Genomic DNA, 20,128 nt, shown 5'->3' on the forward strand with positions numbered 1-20,128 from the left:
ATGCAGTCAATGACTATTGAATAAACTATATGAATTTCAGTTTTTATTATTATCTAATGTGTGATAGACGATAAACAGGTCAAATATTTTGAGTAGTGAGTTTTGAGCAGCCACTACCCTAAAATATTGGACCGGCCTATCGTCTATCGCACGGTAGAGGTTTGTAAAACCAACATTTTATATCATTTATTTTCATTCTTAACTAAAATAAGTTAATTTAGCAAAAATTGACAAAACTTTACCATTTTAGTTGTGTGTACTGTGATCTTGTTCGCATATTAACCTCTAAAGCGCACTACATGCTCGCGTCTTGTCAAGCATGTTCTGTGATGACGCAGCTCCATGCTGTCTACCGTGTGATAGACAACATTCAGGAGCCAATGAAATTCACTTACAAGCTATGCCACAGCCTCTGACTATGATACTGCTTTAGATCTAAAAACTTGTACATTGTTATTTTTCTATCATAGCTTCTATGCAGCTGAGATAGCCGTGGGTCTGTTCTATCTTCATGGTAAAGGCGTCATCTACAGGGACTTGAAGCTGGACAATGTGCTGTTGGACGCAGAAGGTCACATCAAGATTGCAGATTTTGGCATGTGCAAAGAGCACATGCATGAAGGGGACACTACCAGGACCTTCTGTGGGACACCAGATTACATTGCACCTGAGGTAATTACATCATTCTATACATTGAATTGGGTCACAAGTATGTCGTCGTCCACATACTGTCGTATCACAAAGGCTGCCTTGTGTGATTTTATTCTATTACTGTTATCTAATTGTGATGAGATACACTGTAAAATTAAATTTATATTATTGATTAAGAGGTATCATCACGATATTACAATCTCATGTTTATTCATAAAAGAAAGATTGCAATAAAATATAAAATTGCAAGTATTAAATACAACAATGATAATAATAATCACACAAGGCAGCTAGCCTTTTGAGATACAACAGTTTGTGATGCACTCAATGATATGATAAGATCAGATACATTACATACATTTTTTGTAATGCACTATTTCCCAGGGTCACAACATAGCTGTTTATATAAAATCTGCACAAAAAGTAATTCAGCTGTTATAAATACGCCTATAGATTCAGAACTAATCATTGTTTTCACAATATTTCAACATAGCGAGAAGGATGATTTATTTACGCATTTTGATACCCCATTCGTCAAATGTCGTTCAATATTAACAACACAGTAGTGCTTTTACACAAAAATACAGCGATCAATGGTTATAATGCCAGCACTGTAACACGTAAAGCCCGCCATTATCTTCGCGCTTACTTCAAATTAATACAAATAACTGCAACTTTTAAATTGGGGTATTTTTCTTTCAAAACACTGCTGTATTGTCAATATTGATATAAAATTGGACAAATGGGGTATCAAAATGCGCGTAAATAAATCATCCTTCTTTTTATGTTGAAATATTGTGAAAACAATTATTAGTTCTGAATCTCTAGGCGTATTTATAACAGCTGAGTTACTTTTTGTGCAGACTTTAGATATCAGAATCAGTTCACTTTCTTCATAATGGCTGCTCATAGGTAAACTATATGTCAGTAATTACATAGTGAATATCAGCGTTCGAAATTTTGTTGTCCGGTTGCCCGGGACAACTAAAAAAGTCGCCGGACAACCAAAAATACTGATTCGGTTGTCCGCCGGACAACCATAAATCTAGCCAAAAGTTATATTTGTAGGCCTCACGGACAACCAAAAACTTAGACGGACAACCAGAAATTGTAATCTGGTTGTCCGTGGGACAACCATTTATTTTTCCTAAATTCGAACACTGGTGAATATCAAACAGCACCAGGGTGGATTAGGACAATCAGGGGTGAAACACCCTATTCTTTTGTAAACTGACTGCAACAACATGTACAGGTAATACTCTCTGTATATTTGACTGATGGCTCTGGGCTCAACATCCCCTCCTAAGGATGGGGTACTCGCATGGTTCATTTGCCCGTGTCCAAATGAACCACAGAGGGAGTGGATACGATGACTGTATTAGAAGCAAACATCCAAACTTCTGTGCCACACTCTGCTCACACATTTCCTTGGTTGTACCGTCTGCGGTAGCAATTATGAAACCAATACCTGTCTTATTCTTATGCTGGGGTTCGGAGGCAAATAAGTGATTCATAACACTTGCAATCTACGTAGCAATAATCAACATTTATTGACACGGGGCGCTGCCATCTTGGAACGGGTTGCCAGCCCTAACGAAGTGAGCCAGTTGCCAAACGTAATCGCCTAAATCAAATATCACCACATCTTTCCCCTTTTGGGAAGATTGAACAATCTTGTTGCTGCAACTAATATTGATCAAGTTGTATTTGCAGCTATATGAACATAAGAGTCCTGTCCATTCATTAGAGTTTTTGTTATTTTATGAGAGTCTTTTTTCTCTTAGCTAATCAAGTTTCAGTGCCTTTTTTTTATAACTTTCAACAAAGAAAATAGATTTTAAACAAAGAGAACTGGATGGATTATCCAAAACTCGGTGCTGAGTTACAGGGTGTTATTTTTTCCCTATTGCTTGAACTCCAACACTGAAGGCACTATCAACTGGCAACAACAGGCCATGGCAACACATTGTGCTGTATGAAATTGACCTTGACTTATTTGAGACAGGTGTGTTGAGGGCATGCTCCAAATCTCAAAAAATTACTGTTCCAATTTTTTATTACACAATGTTTTATAGATATAAACTTTCACTCCTCACTGCACTTTTCATCAATGTGAATATTATCAAGTGTAGGATGACACAGACCATGACAGCAACAATCATTGTTTCATTAATAGTCATGTTAATTTTCAAAAATAATATTTTATTACAAATGTACAGATATAAAATTTCACTCTTGGTTGCACTTTTTATCAATATAAACATTATCAGTTATAGTATGATATAGACTATGACTGTGGAAAAGCAATATTTGAATGAAATAAATAGGAGATCCAACCATTTTGTCTCGAATAAAATTGCTGGACTTACCTATGCTGGGCATGCATTGCCCCCAGCTCATTTTGGATTAAAGTGTTACACCCCACCCCCACTACTGTAACTAACTAAGTTTTTCTAGAATTCTTGCTTCAGATTTCTTGATGAGTATCCTCAAATGATGTTACTGGGACAAATGAGCATGAAAAACTCAAAAATTTGCAATTTTAATTCTCACATGGGGCAAAATTAGGACTACTGTGGCCTATAAAACTGGGCCAAAGATGCCCATTACAACTTACTCCAACAAACAATTTTAATTCTCACATGAGGCCAAATTAGGACAATTGTGGCCTATAAAACTGGGCCAAACAAAGATGCCCATTACAACTTACTCCAACATACAATTTTGATTCTCTCATGAGGCCAAATTAGGACAATTGTGGCCTATAAAACTGGGCCAAACAAAGATGCCCATTACAACTTACTCCAACAAACAATTTTATTTCTCACATGAGGCCAAATTAGGACAATTGTGGTTTATAAAACTGGGCCAAAGATGCCCATTACAACTTACTCCAACAAACAATTTTGATTCTCTCATGAGGCCAAATTAGGACAATTGTGGCCTATAAAACTGGGCCAAAGATGCCCATTACAACTTACTCCAACAAACAATTTTAATTCTCACATGAGGCAAAATTAGGACAACTGTAGCCTATAAAACTGGGCCAAACAAAGATGCCCATTACAACTTACTCCAACATACAATTTTGATTCTCTCATGAGGCCAAATTAGGACAATTGTGGCCTATAAAACTGGGCCAAAGATGCCCATTACAACTTACTCCAACAAACAATTTTAATTCTCACATGAGGCAAAATTAGGACAATTGTGGCCTATAAAACTGGGCCAAAGATGCCCATTACAACTTACTCCAACAAACAATTTTAATTCTCACATGAGGCAAAATTAGGACAACTGTAGCCTATAAAACTGGGCCAAACAAAGATGCCCATTACAACTTACTCCAACATACAATTTTGATTCTCTCATGAGGCCAAATTAGGACAATTGTGGCCTATAAAACTGGGCCAAAGATGCCCATTACAACTTACTCCAACAAACAATTTTAATTCTCACATGAGGCAAAATTAGGACAATTGTGGCCTATAAAACTGGGCCAAAGATGCCCATTACAACTTACTCCAACAAACAATTTTAATTCTCACATGAGGCAAAATTAGGACAACTGTAGCCTATAAAACTGGGCCAAACAAAGATGCCCATTACAACTTACTCCAACATACAATTTTGATTCTCTCATGAGGCCAAATTAGGACAATTGTGGCCTATAAAACTGGGCCAAAGATGCCCATTACAACTTACTCCAACAAACAATTTTAATTCTCACATGAGGCAAAATTAGGACAATTGTGGCCTATAAAACTGGGCCAAACAAAGATGCCCATTACAACTTACTCCAACATACAATTTTGATTCTCTCATGAGGCCAAATTAGGACAATTGTGGCCTATAAAACTGGGCCAAACAAAGATGCCCATTACAACTTACTCCAACATACAATTTTGATTCTCTCATGAGGCCAAATTAGGACAATTGTGGCCTATAAAACTGGGCCAAACAAAGATGCCCATTACAACTTACTCCAACAAACAATTTTATTTCTCACATGAGGCCAAATTAGGACAATTGTGGCCTATAAAACTGGGCCAAAGATGCCCATTACAACAAACAATTTTGATTCTCTCATGAGGCCAAATTAGGACAATTGTGGCCTATAAAACTGGGCCAAAGATGCCCATTACAACTTACTCCAACAAACAATTTTAATTCTCACATGAGGCAAAATTAGGACAACTGTAGCCTATAAAACTGGGCCAAACAAAGATGCCCATTACAACTTACTCCAACATACAATTTTGATTCTCTCATGAGGCCAAATTAGGACAATTGTGGCCTATAAAACTGGGCCAAAGATGCCCATTACAACTTACTCCAACAAACAATTTTAATTCTCACATGAGGCAAAATTAGGACAATTGTGGCCTATAAAACTGGGCCAAAGATGCCCATTACAACTTACTCCAACAAACAATTTTAATTCTCACATGAGGCAAAATTAGGACAACTGTAGCCTATAAAACTGGGCCAAACAAAGATGCCCATTACAACTTACTCCAACATACAATTTTGATTCTCTCATGAGGCCAAATTAGGACAATTGTGGCCTATAAAACTGGGCCAAAGATGCCCATTACAACTTACTCCAACAAACAATTTTAATTCTCACATGAGGCAAAATTAGGGCAATTGTGGCCTATAAAACTGGGCCAAAGATGCCCATTACAACTTACTCCAACAAACAATTTTAATTCTCACATGAGGCAAAATTAGGACAATTGTGGCCTATAAAACTGGGCCAAAGATGCCCATTACAACTTACTCTAACAAACAATTTTAATTCTCACATGAGGCAAAATTAGGACAATTGTGGCCTATAAAACTGGGCCAAAGATGCCCATTACAACTTACTCCAACAAACAATTTTAATTCTCACATGAGGCCAAATTAGGACAATTGTGGCCTATAAAACTGGGCCAAAGATGCCCATTACAACTTACTCCAACAAACAATTTTGATTCTCTCATGAGGCCAAATTAGGACAATTGTGGCCTATAAAACTGGGCCAAAGATGCCCATTACAACTTACTCAAACTTCCTTTTTTTCATTATTATTATTTTCTCCTCTCAAAATTTTGGCCTCCCCAGATCGTAGCCTTGAGCCCAGGACCACCGTGCCTCTGCGGTAAATCCGCCTGTGAATACTCTCTTAATCCACATCTGCTAAAGAGACCATTACATTTCAAATAATCAGGCTATTATTACAATATTTGCATTCTTTGTAGACAACAGATTCATGCAGCTGGTATGTATTAAACATCTGGGGAAAAGTAACAAAAATACTGGTATAAAACTATTAATAAAACTATACATTATGGATACCAATAAGACTACACTGATACTCTAATGAAGGTATTAATGGGTTTTATGTGGGAATATTGGGCTATTCCATTTTATAGCCACAATACCCCTGTGGAAGATTTAGCTAAAGTCTGCCACAGAGGGAGTATTAATTTTGAATAGAATAGACAATTGGGTAACTTCCATTTAAAATACTCACTCCAGTTGTGGAAGATATATGTAAAGCCATAATACAAGGGGAGTATGGGTTTCAAAATGATTAACTCTAACCAATTACATTTGAATAACATACTCCCCTTGTGGAAGATATTTCCATAATCTTCAACAGAGGTAGTGTGGATTTCAAATGGAATAGCCCATTTTCCAGGTGAATGATTTGTTGGAAGTAGATGGTTATGAGTATGAGTTTTTTGATTGAGCCATAATGGGGGGAAATATGACTTTCTAACCGTGCACTTACAGTGATGTTATGATAACTTTTTTGAGATGTTTTGTTTCATGATTCTTTGATGGAAAATGCTTCCAAATGACCTTCAATAAATGGCCCCTTTTTTGGAATGCAGTGGCCATAGGGATAGGTTTGAAATGAGCATAAGTACACCAGCATTTAACAGGTTTTTTTTATTGGAAGTAGAAAATATACACCAGTAGCAAACGCCAGTAGATATTTATGCAGGAAGTATGAAAATGAAGCAAGCTTATAATAACATTAAAATTTGATTCTGAGTTTGTTGTCGCTCACCCACGTCATTTTGCCTAAATAATTCATTATTTTGCCATTTTATTGAAAACTTCTAATTTTGATAGTCTCATATAGTTGTTGGGCTGAAAAAATCTCGTAAGTACTTGTGGCCCTTGAACATGTTTGAAATAAAACTGCCAAGAGGTAACATATGAGGTTTTGCTTTTAACATGTTCAGGGGCCAATGAATGAGCCAGCTGTTTTTATTCCTTTTTATGGTCAATACGAGTTTGTTTAAAAATAAATTATTTTTCTAACATATAAGGCATAATGTTTTGATTGCTGGAGACTTCCTTTAATGCAAAGGTTGCAGCACTACACAAGGAGCAGGTATCACTAACAGTGTACATGAAAGAGCTTGTTTGGCTGATGATGGTTACATTTTAGCCAGTCGATCTAAAGAGAACTTTGCCAGTGGAAAGAAGATTTAATTTTCAAATCCTCCTTGGAGGCTTAATTATAGACAATAGTGATGTCACTATCTGGCACGGCAGGGGATACCTTCCATCTTTGGTCTGGTGAAGGTGCAACAAGATATAGCCATGATGTGGCTAGGTTTAGGTTTCATTTAATTAACATTGTTTACCCAGGTATATGGGGCTGTTCCTGTTGAAACCCATACACCCTATAGAATACATGACCTTAATCTTCCACACAATGAGTGCGAATTTCTAATGAGGTTACATGTACCTGAATGGGTGACTACATTTTTGAAATATACACCCTTTAAGTGGGAGAACAAGGTCATGTCTTCTATAGGGGCGTATTGATTTCAACTGGAATAGCCCGTGGTATTTAGATCCACGGACAGTAAGCAAAATCAATGGTTACAAGTCCAACAGTCTAGACGACCAAATTCCCACTGGACAACCAGAAAATCCAAAACAGTTTGGATGGACTAATTAACATACAGTTTCATTTATCACTTAACCCCATGAGAACTACCTGCCGATTGGCCAAAATGAAGTTTTCATTATCAATTGGACCAATCAGCAACATTGTTAGAACAATTTCACCACACAAAAAAATGAGGGTGAATTATTTGCAAAGCTCCATTCTGATTGGTGATTAAAGTGAAGATATCATGTAATTGGCCAATCAGAGGCAATGTTAGATCAGCAGGTAGTGCTCAGGGGGATAAAATTGCATGACACAACATACACAGGTAGTGTTCACTGCTACATATATTTCAAACGATACGTGGAGTACATAATAATGCCAAACTTGTAGTCACAGTAAAACACAAGATTTCAGTTTAAATTTCCATCAAACACATTCCAAAATAAGCGCAGATGTACAGACTTGGCTTCAGTCTACTACAAAATGTATGCAAAGTTTGAAAGCAACCATACATGAAAAGGTCTTGTGGCACGCTGCAGTTTCAATTTAATATTTAGCTACAACATCAAGGAGGATATCTTACCTTTCCCAGAATCCTTTGCAACATGATATATCACCTCATTTCATCAAATGACACTCCCATTACTTTGCACAGGTTCCCTTTGTTTTCATTTTCGACTGGCTAAACATAGGTCAAGAAATAAACATAATTTGTGAGATCCGGATGTGCTCTGTTCATTGAGGTACATTTCGTCACAATCGAGCTATGTTGCACTAGATAGCAAATCAATGCAGAGAATTGTAATTGGAGAAATGCATTATGGGAAGTTTAAGAAATCTTCTCTGCGACAACATTATTTCCTTTAGATTGCTACAAGCTAAAAGATGGGATGAAAGCCCCATATTGTCACTTGTTTTGAAATTACCTTATTATGGTCCTCCTTATGTACGGGGTTAAACAGAGCCACACAGCTCCAAGCTGAAAAGATGCCAACTTTGTAGCAGCACTTGTTCCAGCTTGCATGTATTTCCAAATATAGCATATTCCCAAATTGATCACTTTATGTTTTGTAGACATCTTTTTTGATTTTGGATATGGAAAAATGAAGTGCTGCTTAACTGCTTGAAATATCAATATTGGACCCGGGGATATTTTGATTTTCATGTGTGCGGAACTTGGGAGGCACTGATGAAGGCAAAGTTAAAGGAAAGCATGGTGCGATATTAGGGATGTAGTTTGGTTTTTTAAAGTTGTTTATCATTTTTGAAGTCTGTATGAAATATGGACATATAAGTAGATGGATAATGGGCTATTCCATTTAAAATCCACACCCCTGTGGAAGATTTTGGAAATATCTCCCACAGGGGGAGTATGAATTTCAAATAGAATGAACACATAAGCAGCTCCATTTGTTACTCACCCTCCCTCAGTGGGAGATTCAGGTTGAATCTTTTTCAGAGAGTGTTTGAAATTCAAATGGAGCTGCCTAATGTGTTCATTCCATTTGAAATTCACATTCTCCCTATGGAAGATATTTCCAAAATCTTCCACAGGGGTAGTGTGGATTTTAAATGGAATAGCCCAATTTGATCAGTGTTGCCAAAACTATTCAGTACCAATTCACTGCAAATTGGGTCACTATCTCATGGTGAATGTCTCTCAATTATTAGGCACAATTTTTAAGATTTAAAAACAAGGTGCTTAATTCGGATATTTGGGTGGTTTTGCCAGACTTTGGAATTTAAACCATCCAAAGAAGTCGAGGCAAGTAATCACCAAATAGCCCAATTGTGCTCGAAAGGTGTGGCATTGGCATCACTGTAATTGACTGAAATGATGTGGGTTTCATTGATTGCATTCGATGTAGACCAGGGTCATAGAGGTTAATTTTCCGTTGGTGATTATTCTCATGTTGCATTGGTGATTATGTCACTGGATTGTGGCATTGGACTATTCCAGTTGAAATGCTTACACCCGCATATGGAAGACATGACCTTAATCTCCCACACATGGGATGTAGAATTCAAATGGAGTCACCCATTCAGGTCAACTGCATGTGATATTCACACTCCGTGTGTGGAAGATTAAGGTCATGTGTTCCATAGGGGTGTATGGATGTCAACTGAAATAGCCAATTGTTTTGTGTGAATGAGGAAGCAAGCTCTATATCACTAGGGTGCTCAAACAGGTCCTAGAGTGGATTTTGAATATGTTAAATGTACACAAGAGAATATATGGTGCTATGTTAAGCAAATTAGTTTGATCAGCAATTACTGTCTTAAAGCACAAAATTGGTGATGCTATAATTATTGATACTGGGAGGTCATTGCAGTGAGGGATGGTAGATGGATAGGAGCTGGTACCGTAGAGTTTAGACTTGGCATGGACATGTTGATGAGAATATTGGTGTTACCTGAGATGAGCCTGGACCAATGAGGGTGGAAACCTTGGTCATTTAGAAATTAGCCCCGGTTGGAGGCGATGCATCACAAAGGGGCTTATTGATGATCAATTTCTTTGGTCTAAGTTTTACCCAAAAAGATTTTTGTGAGGTTAGGTTGCAGTCTACCCCACCACTGCCTTGGTTACAGTATCTGACCCTAGTATTAGGAACACACTCATCATATCCTTACCCAGGTGGATCAGACTAGTGTGCTTCACACCAATCACCAGGGACAGGCGATTTGTGCGGAACTTTTTTTCCGCGCAATTGACTTTTTTTTTCCTATGGGCAGGGATACATGATTTGCACCGAGAAAAAAGTTCCGTGCAATTCCGCGCAATTTGCTATTTTTTCTCGCGCAAATCACCTGTCCCTGCCAATCACTAATGAAATACATTGCCCACCTAATCTCATAAGTATATCCACATTTTGCAAGATGTCTGTTGTCCTGGCTGAAAACAAGTGATTATGTCAACCATAACTCCCGTTAGGATGTCTCTGGTAAGATTGAATGTTTACGCTGCCCTGGGCATCATGGCAGAAAACTGCATGTTGCCAGTTTAGGACTGAATGATTAACCCAGCTTAAATCAGATTTGTTTTGAAGAAATGGAAATGTAATATGCAAGTAATAAACTGTGACAAGAAGTTAACCTTAGGTAATAGCCGTAATCGCCAGCTATGGTACTTAGAAATCAATTTGCCATTGTAATGCCTTGCTCGGTAAGGATGTTGAGCTGATGAGTAGTCATAATATTTGCTGGCTTATTATGGGACTGTCTATATAAGAGTTTTAGATCCAAATCAATGTAGATCATTTGTGGTGAACATCATTGTTGTTGTGGTCATCACTATCATCATTTATCAATTCCATCATCATCATCATCATCATCATCATCATCATCATCATCATCATTATAATCATCATCATCATCATCATCATCATCATCATCATCATCATCATCATCATCAATCCTCCTTATTCTCATCTTCATCCTCATGCTTATCATCCGTCTCCATCTTCTATCTCCATCTTCCATCTTCATCTTCAACTTCATTATTATTTCCATCACCATATTCATCTTCATCTTCATCATTATCATCATCATTATAATCATCATCATCATCATCAATCCTCCTTATCCTCATCTTCATCCTCATGCTCATCATCCGTCTGCATCTTCCATCTCCATCTTCCATCTTCATCTTCAACTTCATTATTATTTCCATCACCATCTTCATCTTCATCTTCATCATTATCATCATCATTATAATCATCATCATCATCATCAATCCTCCTTATCCTCATCTTCATCCTCATGCTTATCATCCGTCTGCATCTTCCATCTCCATCTTCCATCTTCAATCTCCATCTTCCATCTTCATCTTCAACTTCATCTTTATTTCCATCACCATCTTCATCTTCATCTTCATCATTTTTCAATTTCATCAACATCATCATCCTCATCCTCATCTTCCATTTCCATCTTCCATCTCCATCTTCCATCTTTATCTTCAACTTCATCTTTATTTCCATCACCATCTCCATCTCCATCTTCATCCTCATCTTCTATTCCTCAATCTTCAACTTAAGAATTGTGTCTTCGATGATCAACACATTCAAAATTCACCCGTATATTTGGACAATCTGTATGATTGCTTTCCACACATCATTTGCTTAACAGTCTTTAAGCACCACTCTTAATGCATTACATGCAAACATATCTCTTGTTAAGTGATTAATAAAATGTGGGAAATGTTTCCGCACAGATCTTCCATCCCCCCTGTGTTCACACTAACTTGTCTTCAAATGCAAGTTGCTACTTGTTCGAAGAATTGATTCTATTCTGTGTTGAATGAATGCATGAGGCACTTATGCATCAATTATAGGCAATGCAAACACATAAAAACAAGCTTTATTCAGACAATTTTTCATACGATATCTGTACCAGTCGCTATCAGTAAGTGACTATTTATAGCTTATACACCAGCTAATGTTTAATACATGTACTTGTTCTCTTTCTTAATTCTTTCTCCCCTCTCTCTCTCTCTCTCCCCGTTGCCAAACCATAATAGTAGGGACATGGCCAAAAATTGGGTCCTCAGAATGCGCGAACCATACGTCTTAGCCACTAGTCTATTAGACATACGCCACTCCCACCCCTGATATATGCTTCTGTAAGAAAATGAGAGACCAAAATACTCTCACACAAACTGCGGACTAGTTCTTGTGACCCCCATTATGGTGTCATTTTTGAGGTCCCCACTTTTTAAAACCTCTCCTACCACCATACCCTTCACCCCCTTTCTCTGCACGTAAAATGACGAGATACAAGGGAACCCCCTACCTATAATAGTGCCCACTCTGTAAAACGGTGTCTTTGCACTTTTCTGGCCTAATCGTAATTGTGGGGACTGGTCTTGTCCCCACTTGGTAATTTTTGTCATAATTAAACAGTATGTTTTGGTGCAAATTATCCCCACATGTAAAATTGTCCCCACAAATTCAGTAAAAACACTACAAATGTCCCCACAATTACAGTATTGTGTGTTGTCATGCTCACTCTCTATCTTGCTATCTTTCTTTCTCTCAAACTTTCCTCACCCTCTCATTATGTTTCTATCATTTTCTCTTCTCTTTTCTTAATTTCTTTTCACTTTTCTCAAGTTCACCACTATTTCTCAAAAATGCATTAAACAGGCACCCTCTCCAGTAGAAACATAGAAAGAAACCAAACCTCCTGCAGTAGAAACATGCAGAAAGAAACAGTATATATGTATGATATACATTGCAAGAAACAGTATATCTTACCTTTAAGATCCATCTTCCTGCCTAACCATCCGGTCAATCACATGTTTGTCAGTTTTTCATGCAATATGCATAAAGAAGAAATATCAATTTTGAGAGGCACAATTTGATATGATGTGTAAACAACTCCAAATCAATTCGCAGTTTTTGAACAAATAACATGGAATATATCAGTGGCTGTTATTAAGAAGCTTACATAGCAAATATACATCTTTGTCATTTGTTGTATGGTATAAGTGCAATAGCTGCCTGAAGCCTACCTGAATTCCTCTAGCCTTCTCCACTCTGCATGAAGGCTAGAAAATTGTTGTATTGAAAAATGCAGGGCAATAAAGACCCGAGAAGATAGCTTAACAACTTTTACTAACTGCGATATATATCCAACTGTTTTGGTATGCATCGATTCCATAAATCATCGAGATTAATATTTCATGGTTGATTAATAAAATTTCACATATTTTCCATGTCGTTTGGATGATTTTCTATGGTACACCCGGACCCATGTTTGAATTTCACCAAAAGTTGCCATCTTGTCTTCAATTCCATGTTACGTGATTGGAATGTTTTTCTTGTTATCTGGTGATAATGAAAGACCAAATATTGCACATGTACCATTCTAGATTTATATTTGAAAGATAAAGTCATAGAATTTTTTAAATTAAAAAGTGCAGTTGTGTGGGCTCCAAAAACTCCTGCATTTTCATGTGTATAGGTTCTCAGACCTGATTATCGACATCCCAATATTGGAGAACTAAGCAACCTCGGACTACCTAAAGCCTGGTATCTAACTCTAATTATAGAGGCCCTGCATGCTTTTATCGATTGGCTCCAAATGAAGGGTTTGAACCAGTGTCCTTCACCGTAATTATGGCGCAGTGTAGTCCATTCAATCAAATGTTGTCATTAACCTATTTGATCATAGTGCATTTGTTATGTATGTGAGACGAACTGGCGCAGTATATTGCAATCATGCTTTTGTTGAAGGCATTTGGGTAGTCCGCCATATTTACGGGATAATACGTCATATGCACAACCTCTATACCTTACTTTAGAATTGTATATTTTTTCTCTTTTTCAGATTGTAGCATACCAACCCTATGGCAAAGCAGTAGATTGGTGGGCCTATGGTGTTCTACTATATGAAATGCTGGCAGGACAGGTAGGTTGCTGAATTCATCAGATGAACATAGGCACCATGTCTTAATTGGTCCGATAGCACAATTGATATCTGGTTAAGTACCGATGACTCTTTCTATCATGCCTTGGTGATGTAAAACAGCATTGTATTAAGCTTAATAATTAACATTTGCATACCGGTATCGTTTTCCATTTTAATAAAAAACTAAAGCTATTTGCAAATGTTCAGGGTGTGGTAGAAAGCCATCAGTACTTACCGGGGCATCAGTAGTGCTAGAGGATGTGCCTTACATTTCCCTAATATATTGCTTTTTGAGCACAATAGATGGTTGATTATCACCATATCATAGCCAAAAGTCGCGGCTACCACTAATAGTTGCCAGCGCTAATATAATCAGAGATGTAAGTCTTCCGGAAATTACCGGAATTCCGGAAAATTTTTTTACAGTTGAATGATGATAATTTGTCATCAAAAGAGTAAAAAAAAATTTTTTTTATTTTTGAGGGGGGTGATACCCTGCAGCGACAAGCCCCCCCTACTCCCCTGGAATTCCGGAAATTTGGCGAGGTGCTCACCTTAAGGTAGTATGAACGGCTACGGTGTCATGCTCAGATTTGCTTGAAAATGATACAGAATGTGGAGTTGGGTGAGAAAAGCTCACCTGCCAATTTTTAATTTTTTCCAAAAGAGCATTTTTGACTTATGTAATTTTTTGTAATTGGAAAACCCCATTGACTTTACACACGGCATGTTTTTGGCGTGTTGCCAAGTTCTTCAAATCAGCTTAATTTTTGAAAACAAGTAATTTGTTGAAATGTTATTTTCTCTCCTTTATACCTACTGCATAAATCTGGTTTTTAATTAATTTTATTGCAAAAATGCTACTTTTTTTCCAAGATATTGGCCTTAACAAAGGAGATATAAAATGGTAATGTTAGTACTTTTTTCAATTTTCTTGACTTTTCTAGAAACACTAAATTACCTAAATTCTAGAATTTTTTGGAGCTAACTATAGGTCCAATTTCAACAAACAAGGTGTCATATGAAAGGTAATCAAATTTAGAAAATTCTCTTGCCAGCTTTTTTTAATTAAGTGTTTCTATTTTAAGTTATAGGTGTTTCTAAATTTCCCTAAAATCAAAAATTTAAAAGTTAATTTTATAAAAAATTAAACACTTTATCCAAAAAAGCTGGCGAGAGAATTTAGGTATTAAGCTTATACACCATCCCTGAAAGTTTGAAAACCATAGCACACTCCATGTTGGCCAAAAAAATTATAATGTGGAAAAATTTAGGTAATTTTCAAAAAATAAGAAAATACATAAGAAATGGTAAAATTTTTATGAAACTCTAAAAATATGTGGAGTGAAGACTTATCTTTAGTTTGTTCTAAGTTTTAAATTAATTCACAATTCCAATTTGCTATTGTGGCTATTTTGCTGCAAGCTTGATTAGCCGTTCATACTACCTTAAGCTCGCATGTTTTTCAGGGAGTGGATCATTACCTCACTTACATCTCTGTATAATCTTTACGTCTGTGTTTGTGCACCAAACTGAGAGGGGTGCAATTAAAATTGCAGCACATCCACAAAACAATCATGAATAAAACAATAATTATCACCAGAATATTGCAAAAGTATCAAAATCTGAATATATTAGGAGTGTTTCTTTATAATTTGCTTGACCAAATGTATCAAAGTATAATGAAGGATAAAACGTTGAAGAGGGAAGGCAGGAAAAAAATTGTTAGTATCATCACACTCATGTCACAGAAACCGAGTCAGTGCACCCTTAGTTACCTTGGTTAAAATCCATATACGCCCTATGGAAGACATGACCTTAATCTTCCACACAGGGAGTGTGAATTTCAAATAGGGTTACCTGAATGGGTGATTCCATTTGAAATTTGATTCCTCCTGTGTGGGAGATTAAGGTCATGTCTTCCATAGGGGGTGTAAGGGTTTCAACTGGAATAGACCATTCATGTGGTAGTTATTCACACTATTGTAATGCTCACAAACTTGTATATAAAATAGACTAGATTGTAGGAAACAAGAACTTTAAGCATATTATGTAGCATAATATGTTTTTGAAATAGAAAACTGTATTTAGTTTCTTAGAGTGTGCAAGCATACATGGTATTTAGTGCATTTTTCTGTATAAAATGTTTATTTTTAACCCCATGGGCCACTAGTGACTACCGGCCAAATTATTGGAATCTAAGAACTATTTTGATAGGTTACAAAGAGGGCTATATTGCATATTGAGCCAATCAGAGATATGGTAAGAATATTATAGGGCTGAAGATAAATTACTGAGCTCTATTTCGATTGGCTATTCAGATGATTATATCATATAATTAAACCAATCAGGATCTCTGTAACAAAGGCGGTAGTACACATTGGGTTAATACAGCTCAGTCATTCAACTGTCAAGGCCGAATACTAATGAAAGTGTATATTTGGAGCACTTGCACTTCACGCAAGTTGTTCAAGAAAATGCGCTGAAAATTGAGAAAAAAGTTCACGCAAATAGCCTTCCCAAGTAGAACATGTGATCCTTCTTGTATATATACTATGTCGTCTTGTTGATTTTGGTTATGCAATGTGATGATTTTGGCATTTCCATCCAGTTATGTAAAATGTTTGCATCCCCGGCATACTCAAGAGTTAGTTACAGACGGTGCTTCTTTAGCTATGTTGTCATTCCTGCAATGTGGTCACTCAACTCGCCCCGGTAATCCTGCATACCCGTTAAGCAAATTGCCCAGCCATTTTCATGATAGACAAATTATCGTGTAAATCCAACCAGGTTGTACTGTGCAGTGGCTGCTCTATGTGGGAATTGTTGAAATAACAGCCTCTTAATACTATTTTCATTGGTTACAAAAGCCAACAATTGGTTGGACATTTATCTTGAAATTGCGGTGACTTTTCTTTAGCGACTATTCCGGGGAAGGGGGTACTCACTACAAATGACAAACCTGGGTTGCATTTTTGGCCATTTGGTATATCAATGATGCTTTTTCTAAGCCAATTTTCATATATGGATGGGTTATATTTTCACAATATTTTAAATTTGTGAAAATCATGACCTTGAAAAATAATGTAGAATGAGTATAAATTACAAATATGGAAGCACATTGAGAAAAATGAAAAGAAAATTATATAAAATGTACTGTTTATTGTTTGGCAACATTCTTTTTTTTATTAAATTGTGCCACAACTGGCAAGCATTTTTATTTTAAATTTGTGAAAATCATGACCTTGAAGAATGATGTATATTAAATATAAATTTTTTTTTTTAAAGCGCAGTGATTTATAGTGCGCTACGCACAGGCACAACGCCTAGACGTTGATCCACAAGCCTCAGCACACTTTACAGGTTGTCGCTGACCACTATGGCCCCACATCATTCCATAAACCATTAAACAACAATTCAGGGACTTTGCTGCTTCAAGAGCGCACACCCTAGAAATTACAAATATGGAGGCAAATTGAGAACATATGATAATGACAGTGTAATGATATGTCAATTGTATTCATTCCCATGCAAATTACATACAACATGAAATTATACAAGTACCACTTAAAATATTGCAATTAAATGAGGTGCGTCCAATTATGCAAAAATATTAAATGAGAAAACATTGGACTATTCCAGTTGAAATCTATATATACCCGTATGAAAGACATGACTTTAATCTTCCACACACAGTGTGCATTTTAAATGGGATATTATCTGTATGGGTGATTCCATTTGAAGTCTACACCCCAGTGTGGGAGAATAAGGTCATGTCTTCCATAGGGGGTGTATGGCTTTCAAAAAGAATGGCCCTTTAAGAACATATGTCAGTTGTATTCATTCCGACACAAATTACATACGACATGAAATTATACATTTAAGTGCCTCTTAGAATTGCAGTTAAATGAGGTGTGTCCAATATTGCAAAAGTATTAAATGAGAAAATATTGGACTATTCCAATACACCCCCTATGGAAGACATGATCTTGATCTTCCACACAGGGAGTGTGAATTTCAAATGGGGTTACCTGAATAGGGGACTCCATACACCCCCTGTGTGGAAGATTAAGGTCATGTCTTCCCTATGGGTGTATGGCTTTCAGATGGAATAGCCCATTGTCTTATCTGGATAGATTGGATACTCAGAGAGTCAACCAATAATAAAATAATAATAAAAAATAATAAATTTCGGAATTTATATAGCGCTTTTTCCACGGGATTCAAAGCGCTGTAATTTCGCTGCGTTGTGAATCATCACAATCAGATCGCATCAACTAGGCTAGTTGCAGCCGAACCCGGCGCAAACCTATCCGCACTTAGATTGTAACATCCACCAATTTTCTGCAGCTCCCCAAATTCCATTGGGTGAAGGAAGTTTTTGATAACGAAACAACTAATCACCGATTTTGAAAGCAGGAGGAAACCGGAGATCCCGGAGAAAACCTGCGAGAGCGAGCATGGATCGGGATAAACCAAGTGCACATGAGTCCTTGGGCGCGCCGGGCTTGAACCCGGGACCTCAGTGGTGTAAAGCGAGGGAATTACCACTGCGCTAACTCGCCCTCCCATCAGAACCAAAAAAAAATAAATAAATAAAAAGGCATAATTATGGGTATTTACCCGGCGGGAGGGGGGCACTTAACACAAATGACCATATGGGGGTATGCTCCCCAGGAAAGACCCCCTATATTTGACCAAAATAGAGCTCCGAAAGACCCTTGATTTTGATAATTCCAGATTTAAAAGACCGCAAAATTGCTCATTCCTCATATTTCTGACAATTTTCAACCAAAAAGCCAAGAAAGACCCTTGATTTTGACTGTTCGCAGCTCCAAAAGTCCCCATTTTACTTGTTCGCAGCTCCAAAAGACCCCTTTTACCGATACACCGTCAGCTCCTACCCACCAAAATTTTTTGATGTGCTGGTAATAAATATCATACAGTCATAACAGGCTTAACTGCTTCAGATTGTGATTATTATAACTGAAGAAGTATTACTTTCCAGAGTTTTGAAAACAATTGTTTACTGAAATCTGTCAGAGCCCTGACCTTAACCCTCATCTACTGAAGGATAAAGGATGTATAGTCCCACAATTACTTGAGCCTTTTGATGGTAAAATGTTCAGTAATCCAAAGAGAAATCATGATGAGTGGTTGCAACTCCTTATCGGTAGATGAGGTGAAATCATGTATTTACTGATGTGATGTGCAAAATATAAGATTGGAATGTTACAGACACAAATAATTAAAAGTATCATCACCGTCTATCATTACATGGCATGCACTTAGTTGAATCCAAATATATGTTGTTTATTGAGATCATTTATAATTTGTTTATCTGCCTTTATACAAAAATAAATTCTTGGTGAAATGTTTTCAATTAGTCAGCGAAGAGCATCTGTTTTTATCAATTTCACATATTTTGTTTCAGGATATCTTTGTTATTATCTATTATTTATTTCTCCCTCTTCTTAAAATTATTTGTTCAATGAAATTATGCGCATGTGGCAGCTAATTCTTTCACAAATATTGTTGCATGCATCGCATGTATCTATATCAAAAGGCTGCCTTGTGTGATTTTGGTTATCATTGTTGGCATTTCATATTGTTATTTCATAGTTCAGCATGCTTCTTTCTTTTATAAGTGGACATAGAATTGTAATATTGTGAAAATACCTCAAAATTTATAAGTTTAGGGCCTACCCTGCATTTCATCACAATTAAATGATAATAATAATAAAAATCACACAAGGCAGCCTTTTGAGATAAATCAGTATGTAATAAACTCAACGATATGTCTCTCAAACATTTTACAACATGATTAATGTTTCAGATCAAATATCTCTTTATTAAAAGTATATGACAGGACAGCGACCATATTTTTTGTATAAATAAATCACGTCTATGATATTTGCATGATATACATGTTATCTATCGCTGAAATCTGAAGCTGTTTAAATTAGTGCATTATGTGGAATTTGTGCACACGACATACCGCTATTTTGGTAGTAACATTACTTGTGTAACATTTACAATTTTAACATGTTTTTTTTTGTTCTTATGTGCCAAAGCATTTTTGAAATTCAGTTGTTAAACAATTTAAAGCTCTAAACATACACTCATTATTTACATTTTCACTGCCTCAGACACATTATTTAG

General features: G+C 36.7%; 1 protein-coding gene across 1 annotated transcript in view; it reads left to right on the top strand.

The window, feature by feature from the left end:
• The window catches only part of LOC140164774 (protein kinase C-like), a 379,558-nt gene that overhangs the window by 336,558 nt on the left and 22,872 nt on the right, over window positions 1-20,128 (top strand). The window contains 2 exon segments of the mRNA XM_072188144.1: window positions 471-672; window positions 13,886-13,966. Of these exon segments, the coding sequence (XP_072044245.1) occupies window positions 471-672; window positions 13,886-13,966 (283 nt within the window).

Source organism: Amphiura filiformis, chromosome 11 (genome assembly GCF_039555335.1).
Source record: "Amphiura filiformis chromosome 11, Afil_fr2py, whole genome shotgun sequence".
Lineage (NCBI taxonomy): Eukaryota > Metazoa > Echinodermata > Ophiuroidea > Amphilepidida > Amphiuridae > Amphiura > Amphiura filiformis.